This window comes from Cuculus canorus, chromosome 4 (genome assembly GCF_017976375.1).
Source record: "Cuculus canorus isolate bCucCan1 chromosome 4, bCucCan1.pri, whole genome shotgun sequence".
In the NCBI taxonomy this organism is placed as follows: domain Eukaryota; kingdom Metazoa; phylum Chordata; class Aves; order Cuculiformes; family Cuculidae; genus Cuculus; species Cuculus canorus.
The window spans coordinates 64,681,851-64,691,400 of record NC_071404.1 but is presented as its reverse complement, the minus strand read 5'-3'; the positions used below and the strand labels follow the sequence as shown (position 1 = coordinate 64,691,400).

Sequence of the window (9,550 nt, the reverse complement as noted above, 5' to 3'; positions counted from 1 at the left end):
TTCTCTTAAAATTACCAACTCTGCTGTTTAGGTGAGAAATTAAACACCTAAGCACTTCTTATTTTAACCTCCTTGCTGCGAAGCGAAATTCACGGAAATAAACCCGATCACTTTCAGTAAAACAGACTTTCCTCGACTGCTTTTTTTTCTCTCTATTTTCTTCTTCTTTTTTTTTTTAATCCTTTATTCTCTCCTTTTATGAACATTTTTTCTTTTTCGGAGAGAGAGGCGGGGGTGCCGGCGGGACAGCGATGCGCTTTTCCAAGAGGATCCCCCTGGCTCCCCACCGATGGGGGACGCTGAGGGAGAGACAAACCCCGGACTCCGTTGCCTCTATTCCCCTCGGCAGCCAGAACCGGGCCAGAACCCCTCCCGGGACAACTCTTTGCCGTTGGGCTCGTTGGGAGTCCCACGGACGGGACTTTTCTTTCCTTTTTTTTTTTTTTTTTTTTTTTTTTTTAATGGAGGGTGGATATGAAGGGGCGGGGGGGTCGCTTCCTCCCTTCTTCTTTATTTATTTAATTTTTTTCCTTTCTTTTTCGGCTTTTTTTTCCCTCCCCTTTCCGGGAGGTGAGGGCGTGGGCGCGGGGGGCGGGCAGGGAGCGGCGGAGAAGGAGGAGGAGGAGGAGAGGGGGGGAACCGGGGCCGAGGAGGCAGGCGCGGAGGGGCCCTTCCCGAGGAGTTGGGCTGTAGTGACAGGCGAGAGGAGGGAGGGGAAGGGAGGGGAAGAGAGTAAAACCCACCGGCGCTGCGGCGGGGAGGGCACTTGGCGAGAGGCGAGGGCCGGCGCCGGAGCGGAGGCGGCGGGCGGGCGGGCGGCAGGCAGGGACCCCGCGCATCCTCCGCGCATCCCCCGCGCATCGCCATCTCGCCGGAGCCGCCTTTCCTCGGGCAGCCGGCTGAGGGGGCGAGTGGGATATATAATTTTTTTTTTTTTGGTGGTGGTGTTTTTTTTTTTTTTAATTGCTTTTTGTTTTTTTTTAAATTTTATTTTTTCGGGGGAGGTGGGGGCGCAAGGCGGGGGGGGCCGGGGCTCCTGTGGCTTTTTCCGGGGGGTCCCGGCCCCGCACCCCTGCCCTTTCCTCTGGCGGCGAACACCACGATGATGTCCCTGAGCAGCAAGCAGCCCTTCGGCCTCCCCCACGGCAGCGGCAGCGGCGGCCTCCACGAAACCAAGTACTCGGCCCTGCACGCCGCCTCGCCCTGCCCCTCCGCCGCCGCCCCCGCCGACAGCTCCCCCAGCAGCACCAGCACCGGCGGCTCCGCCGGGCGCGGCTCCGGCTCCGGCTCGGGCGGCTCCGGCAGCGGCGGCGGCGCGGAGGCGATGCGGCGGGGCTGCCTGCCCGCCCCCCCGGTAGGTGCCCCGTTTGAAGGGGGGGGGGGGGAAAGCCTCCCTCCCCCTCCTTTCCCCTTCTTCGCCTGATGATGTTTTGGTTTTGTTTTTTTTTTTTCATGGCCTCGCAGCAAAATCACCCGCCCCCAAGTTATGCATGCGGAGGCTCTTTGCCTCCCGTTATTAATTTTTATGACCTGGGATGCTCGGCGTGCGTCTGTCCGTCTGTCCGTCTGTCCGCTGCCTCCGTGCGAGCGGCTGCGCGCCCGCTCCCCCTCGCCCCGCTCGCTCCCCTCTTCTCCTCCTCCCCCCCTCCCTTATCTCCCCCCCCCCCTTTTCTCCAGGATTTCTCTTTTAACATGCTGGGAAGGTTTTAGTGGCGCGGCGGAGTGCGCGGGGAGGCGAATTCCCTGCTGAGCGTTATGTGCGCCTTCTATTTGCAATTGCAGAGCAATATATTCGGCGGTCTGGACGAGAGCCTGCTGGCCCGCGCCGAAGCCCTGGCAGCGGTGGACATCGTCTCCCCGAGCAAGAGCCACCACCACCACCACCCGCCGCACCACAGCCCCTTCAAGCCGGACGCCACCTACCACACCATGAACACCATCCCCTGCACCTCGGCCGCCTCCTCCTCCTCGGTGCCCATCTCCCACCCGTCCGCCCTGTCGAGCACCCACCACCACCACCACCATCACCACCACCACCACCACCAGCCCCACCAGGCGCTGGAAGGGGAACTCTTGGAGCACCTGACGCCGGGCTTGGCGCTGGGGGCCATGGCAGCCCCCGACGGCGCCGTGGTCTCCACGCCGGGCCACGCTCCGCACATGGCCGGGATGAACCCCATGCACCCGGCGGCGCTGGGCATGGCCCACGCCCACGGGCTGCCGGCTCATATGGGCTGCATGAGCGACGTGGACGCCGACCCCCGCGACCTGGAGGCCTTCGCCGAGCGCTTCAAGCAGCGCCGCATCAAGCTGGGGGTGACCCAAGCCGATGTGGGCTCGGCGCTGGCCAACCTGAAGATCCCCGGGGTAGGGTCCCTCAGCCAGAGCACCATCTGCCGCTTCGAGTCGCTCACCCTCTCCCACAACAACATGATCGCCCTCAAACCCATCCTGCAGGCCTGGCTGGAGGAGGCCGAGAAGTCCCACCGCGAGAAGCTGGCCAAGCCCGAGCTCTTCAGCGGAGCCGAGAAGAAGCGCAAGAGGACCTCCATCGCCGCCCCGGAGAAGCGCTCGCTGGAGGCCTACTTCGCTCTCCAGCCCCGTCCTTCCTCCGAGAAGATCGCTGCCATCGCCGAGAAGCTGGACCTCAAGAAGAACGTGGTGCGCGTTTGGTTCTGCAACCAGCGCCAGAAGCAGAAGCGCATGAAATACTCTGCCGGCATCTGAGCCGGGCAAGAACCGACTCCTCGGCATCATCAGAAAAAAACCCCACAACGATAAAATGAAACAAACCACAACGAATAAAGGAAAGGAGGAAAAAGCAAAACACGCACCCCAGCCCACCTCCCCCCCCTCAGCCCACCCGACCCCAACTTTGGGGGGAAACTTCCCCGCGGAGCCGCCGCCCGGACCCGCCCCGGCAAGTACCGCTGGTTTTTGTTCTTAAAGGACCTCGCGGGAGGTGCCCCTCGCAGCGGGTTGTGCCACGGGTTGTCTCGGGACCCAAACTTGAAGCTAGAGTTGAGGCTTGCGCCGCGAGAGACGTCTCAAAAAGTATTTTGATTTAAATAATAATAATAATGATTTAAAAAAATAATATGGCAGGTTTTTCTGCGTTTACACTGCGTATTATAAATATATAAATATATATATATTTTTACTGTGGTTATTATCCTTTTCCTTCTCTGAAGTTATAACGCTTAGGGAAAGAGCTGATCCTGCTGTGTTCACTGGTCTTCAAAAGCTATTATTAGATTACTGCCAAACAACCCCTTGTAAATTATTAATTTCTCTCTCTAGCAACTTCATTTTGTGCTCATTCTAATTAATTACACCTCTTTAATCTAAGTCTTGATAAAAGTGAAAAAAAAACCTGATAGTGAGAATCAAATATTTTGTGTTGGTAGGATTTATGAACGTGAGCTTTTTCTCTTCTTCTTCTGAACGTCCCTTTTGGCCATCTGTAAATTGTCACCTGAACCTAAGGTATTTCTCTGGCGAGTATTTCTTATTCGTACGGCGTCGGCACCCTGTAGTAGATGTCCTACATTATTTGTGTAGCCTGATTCACTGTCCCGGGTATTTGTTTACCGCGTTACATATTTAATGGGGGTTCCCATATTGTCCCCAGCACACGCTGCTTCCAAAGCGAGAATGGACGTGGCCGCGTAGGTGACAGCGCGTGTATATGGGTTTGTCCCTTCGGGTTTCTTGCCAGCACAATATTCGTCTTTCTCGATTTCAAAGCTGTATCGCGACGGTGTTCAGACCGGCTCGGTTATCTATCTATCTATCTATCTGATTGCTTATTTATTTATTTATGTTGTCGGTCGGTCGGTTATTTATTACTTTTAATTGCAATACTTTTCCACGGAGGAATGTCCCTTTTGGAGGGCTGTTTGTAGAAAAGCCAAATTGAAATTTGTAGAAAAGGGAGCTAGCGAGCGAGGCTGCACTGCTTGTAAATTCACAAACGGTTTGGTACATTTCTTTTGGAACAACAACAATAAAACAAGGGTACTCGGTTGGGTACCTGTATGTATTGTAAATATTTCATTGGCGTTGACGCACATATAGATATATTCTTACAGATTCCGCTGTATCGCTGTTCTCTCCGAGATTGTTTGAAGTCTTAAGTTCTGTACATGACCCGATTTCGTTGGGGTTTGGGTTTCTTTTTGCTTAATAGGAAGTTTATTTATTCTAGTAATGTACTAAGTTATTTTTAAATGTTGTTAAACCTTCTTTCATTAAAAAAAAAGAAAAAAAGATTTTAACGTTTTATTGGCAAACCGTGTTTGCTGCTTCTTGTTTTCCACCGCAAAGCCTCTCCCCGCGAATCCCCGGGGCGTGGGATTCGCTCAAACCCCACGGCGAGGCGGGGATTCTGTCCCCCCCATTATCCCTACCGGGAGAGGGGCAGAAGGGGGGGCAGCGGCGGTCCCCGGGGGCGAGGGCGGCTCTGGGGGCGCCGGCGCTGCGGGCGACAGCACCACGGACAGCTCCACCCCGCGGGTGCCCGTGTGCGTGGCTGTGAGCGCGCGTGGGGGCTGCGCCTGTCTGTCTGTCTGTCCGTGGAGGTGGGGGGTGTCCTCCCGCCGACCCCCCGCAACCCCAGCCTCCCTGCCTCCCGGCGCGCTGGGCCGGGGCGGGGAGTTAAAGATGCCCTGCATGCACACACGAGAGCGGAAAAAAAAAAGTAAGGAAAAAGAAAAGTAATTTCCCCGCGTGCCGCTCACAAAAGCCAGGGAAACCCGACGGCGGCGGGAGGGGAAGGGGGAGAGGAGATCATACACGAACCGCTATTAAATATTAATATTTCCGCCCAGCCACCAGCTCCAGCTGCATCTTCAAAGCCGCCTGGGCACGCTCAGGGTGCCGGCCTGTGGCTCCGCAGGCGCGGAGGGGCGAGGAGGCGGCATCTCGCCCCCCCGGGCCCTCCACCACCCCTGTCGCTGTCGTTATGGTCATTGCTATCGCAACGATGCTGTAGAAGCCCGCGGGTTCGGCTACTCTGGAAGGGCGGCGCTGCCCTTCCGCGGAGCCTGTGCATCCCTGCGCGCCCCGCAGAAGGAGCAAACAGCCAGGCTTGCCCTTGGCGTGGGTAGTGAGAAGGAAAATGCCTCCCTGGCCGCCCCTTCTTTCCCTCCACCCCGCGCAACCTCCGCGGGGATCGTTTTAAGAGGCGATGGGGTGGGGGGTGGGGTGGGTCAGAGCGAGCCATGGCGGCGGGGTCGGGGTCAGCCGGACCCCCGAAAACAGCAGAAAGCCCCCCCAAAGAGTCAGTAGGCACACGCAGCAAACAGCCCCTGAACTGCCGCTTCGCCCTCTTAAACGAGCCATTCACTTAAAGGCTATTACGGGCGAATTAATAAATTACACAGCGAATTATTAAATCCAGATAATTACAAGGAATAAGTAAGTAATCATTAGTTATCTCAGCTAATTACTGTGGGTCAGAGCGAGCGAGAACGTGAAATCCTCCTCGGGAATTGAAATTAACTTTGCACAGTGAGTCTCTCTGCTTGACATCCCCAGTCTGTAGGCACATGGCAGCTCCCCTGTGAGATCGGCTTTCTATTTAACTTGGAGAGAATGGAAATAAAATTAAGTGGCGATGTGATAATAGGAAGCTGCTTAGAAAGCAAACGCGGTGGGTTTTCTTTTTTTACCGTTTACTGCCTGGAGATAGACTGCTCTCTAGTCTCTCCAATTAAAAATCCGGGGTAATTAGTCGACTTCTCCCCGAACCTGCCTGTCCCACACATGCAGATTATTAACAAACGAAAGAGCTGGAGGGTGGGGGGGACAGAGGCTCCTGGGCTTCAAGACACCCTGTGCGGGCACAGGGGCAGCCCCTCTGCCACGGCTCGGCTCCTCGCCCGGGCCGGGAAGCTCCGAGGCTTTGTTTTGGGAGACAATAAGCTGCCGAGCCTTAACGAGGGTCCCTGTCTCTTCCCTTGGTCTTTCGCCAGATCCCTCCAAGAGCTAACGTTGTCGCCCCCCCCCCCCCCATCTATAACATCACTTCCCGGCTTTCCTTCACGTGCATCTTTTGTAAACAGCAGATCTAGAGGTGGAGACGCTCATGCTGCCCTCGCTGGGCTTTGCCAGCATTAAAACAACAACAACAACCGCTGTGCGCGCACGGCGAGGAAAGAGATCTAGATTTCTTTGCCTTTATCAGTTGCAATTAGGTGGACAGTCTTCCCCCTCTTCCCCTTGCTCCAGTCTGGGATGATAATTAAAATTTAATGAAGCCTGGGAGTAGCAGAGCTCTGTCTGGGGACTGTGGAATAGAATATTTTAACTGTACATTTACACCAAGTGTCTGGCTTCAAAGACGTGACTGCTTTTAATCTCGAATTAGAAAAACCACAGACCTGGAATTAAATATTAGCCACCTTCGGCTCCTTTTCCTTCCTGCCACAGTCACCCCTGTGTTTGCCTGCCTTGCCCCACGACACGCACCCACCCACGGCTCGGGTCTCCAATTACACTCGCGTTAATAATAGATGGCTTTGAGGGTGCGGATTTTTCCCTTCCTCCCCCCCTACCCCCCCTTTTTCTTTTTTTTTTTTTTTAAATAGAGTTAATGCAATATTAATTGCTCGTAGCTGCTATAAGAATGCGCCGCGTTTTTCCAGGAACAAATCGATGGATGGGGGCAGCGAGCGAGGAGCAGGAGGCGCAGCCCCGGGGCCGCCCGGGTGAGTAAGGATGCGGGCGGGGGGAGGTGGTGGTCGCCTGCTTTTCTCCCCAAATCACCCCTCTGGGTGGGCTGGGCTACTGGTCTGGGAGGGAGGTAGCCCGCCCCCCCCGGCCGGAGCGCAGCGTTTGCAAACACCATCTCCCAGGGATGCCCGGTTGGTTTGAGGCCACGGCGTGGAGGGGATTCAGGGACATCACTCCCTTCCCTCCACCTTTTATTGTTCTTGCTGTTTTGGCAGGTGAGACCCCCCCCGAACCTTCCCGGAGGAGGGGGATCTGCCCCACGGCTTGGCACAGCCCGCAAAGGTAAAAGCGGTTTTTTTGGAGGGAGGAGGACACCTCGCAAGTAAGGGGGAAGGAAAGAAAAAGAATCCCAACCCACCATCCAAAAGCCCCAAGCAAACTTCGTAGGTGCCTACAGACAGCCGAGACCCCCTTCCCGCGGCGGGAGGGGGGGATGTTCACACGGCTCCTCCGTGCCGGGAGCATCCCGGGGGCTGCGGGAGGGAGGGAGGGCAGGAGTAGGGGGGTCACTCCATTCCTGTCCCGGGGAAGAGCCCCCAGCTGGCACTTATTGCAAGACAAAAATTAAAAGTAAGAAAAAAAGTGAGAGAAAAAAAAAAAATCCGAAAAAACTAAAATAACTGCCCCAAACTCAAACCCACCCCCAACCAAGACAACGGGGGAAGCGGGGGCGCGGCACAGCAGCTGGGACAGCCGTGGGAGGGTATGTGAGTGTGCCTCGCAGCTGAGACCCTGCCCCAGCCTCTCCGCGGGCGCGGAGCCCGGCGAGGATGTCCTCAGCCCTCGCGGGCGTTTGGCATCTTCCTCCCTTCTGAAACCAGCTCTGGAGAGGAATGAGCCTTTCACCACCTCCTCCTCCTCCCCTAGCAAACCCTCTCTGAGCGCCGCTGATGCTCAGCCCGGAGGGGTGGATTTTAGGGGGTGGGAGCAGGCGGAGTCTCCGCGCTGTTTCCGCGGGCGGGGCTGGGGGCTCCGCTCCCCTGCTCGGGGGGCCTCGCCTCGCTTCGCCTCTCCTCCCCGTTTATACAGAGCGGGATCATTTACATAAAGTCCTTAAGGCAAATAACTGTTGGGGCTCTAATTTATATCTGATCGAAAATTAGCCGTCATTATGCGCTCCATTAGCAGCGTCTTTAATGTGCTTCTAAGCACCATTTGTCAAGCGGCTTGTTAATATCCTTCAAGTCTTTAAAGTTGAGAGCTCATTAAAGAGTGCGCTCTGTTATTGATGTAATTTAGATGAGTTTGGAAGAGCGAGCGCGCCGCGGACAACCTGGAGGAGCAGGGAGAGGCTGCGCCCCCTTTCCCCTCCTTCCTCCTCTTTCCCCAGGTCACTCCAAGACCTAATGTCGTGGTCGTCCCCCCAATCTATAACATCGCTTCCCGGCTTTCCCGTTCCCCTCTTTTCCCTCCTCCCCCTCTCCTTTCCTCAGATCTCTTCAAGAGCTAACGTCCTGTGGTGCCCCCTCCCCCCCCAATCTATAACATCACTTCCCTGCTTTCCCGTTTCCACCTTTTCCCCAGATCTCTCCAAGAGCAAATGTCGTGATCCTTCCCCCACCCCCCCCACCCTGTAACATCACTTCCCTGCTTTCCCGTTCCCCCTTTGCCCAGATCTTTCCAAGAGCAAATGTCATGTGTCCCCGTCCCCCCCGTCCCCCATCTATAACATCACTTCCCGGCTTTCCCGTACCCCCTTTTTCCTCATTCCCGCCCCTCCCCTTCCCCGTTCTCCCCCCGGGGCTGCGGGAGAGGCACCCGGGCACGACCGCCCCTCACCGTGGCGTTGGAGGTGGGAGATCCTGTGTCCATTCCCCCCCCTTTCCTCCCCCGAACGGAGCGGTCTTCCCCTGCGCCGCCTTCCCCGGGCTTCCCCGGGGCGAAAGCAATAAAGCGGGTAATTAGCCTGCTAAAGACGGATGTAAATAACGGGGAGGAGGCGGCGGTGACAGGCGGGCGGCTGGGACGGTGCCCTCCGGGGAAAGGACACGGGGAACCCGCTGCACCCCGGCACAAACGCATCCATAGGGGGTTCTAACCGCTTTCCGCACAGGTGTGTATCAAAGCAGCGTTTACCTCGCTGCACAGTCCCAGGGACACACTGAGATCCATGGAACATCTTTCTCCTCTCCATGCAGACGCGCGGTGTATAAGCAACCACTTATACTGCATCCAACCCTCCTCACCCCTCGAGGAAGAGGGCCCCCTCTGTGCAGGGTGGGGTGCATACAGCCCTGGACCCCACACGAGACAGAGCTGCTCCTGAGGAGATGGATACACCTCCTGCAGATAGCGGTGTCACTGCCGGCGATGGGAGCCCCCTCCTAGAGCCACTATACTGGTCCCAGATGCTCTCTGGGCAGAGGAAGAGAAAAATGCCTTCAGGACGAAGGCCGAAAGCATCACCCCAGGTAGGCAGAGATGAGGAACAAAGGGCCACCAGAAGGCCCGAGGCTGATGCATTGAATTGTACCTGCAGATGTGCTCATAGTTATTGCCACCAGGCACATACAGAAAATATAGCATGGAGGCATGTTGCCCTGCACGTGGCTGGCGTGCCTTTTACTTTTCTGTTTGCATGTGGCGTTTGGCGATTTGAGAAGGACTCGTGGCGTGGTGGAAACCCCTGTCCTACCCATCTGCTCACTTGAAACCTTTGTAGCTTTTTCTCTTGCCTGTGATACCACGTTATTTTGGAGGGAGAGCTGTGGAAGAAGATGGGATAAACTTAATGTTGAGAACATACACGCGTTTTACAGGGAGTTAGCCTTGTCTGTGTTTAACAAAGCCATTCAAAATATTGTATAAAACGTAA

The 9,550-nt window shown here is 56.0% G+C and overlaps 1 protein-coding gene across 1 annotated transcript; it reads left to right on the top strand.

Annotated features, from left to right (window-relative positions):
* The first annotated feature begins 1,012 nt into the window (after positions 1 to 1,012).
* On the top strand, positions 1,013 to 4,187 carry POU4F2 (POU class 4 homeobox 2). Its single transcript, XM_054065434.1, has 2 exons — positions 1,013 to 1,354; positions 1,783 to 4,187. Exons 1-2 carry the CDS (start codon positions 1,103 to 1,105, stop codon positions 2,725 to 2,727), a joined length of 1,197 nt encoding a protein of 398 aa, XP_053921409.1. The 5' UTR covers positions 1,013 to 1,102; the 3' UTR covers positions 2,728 to 4,187.
* Positions 4,188 to 9,550: the final 5,363 nt, after the last annotated feature.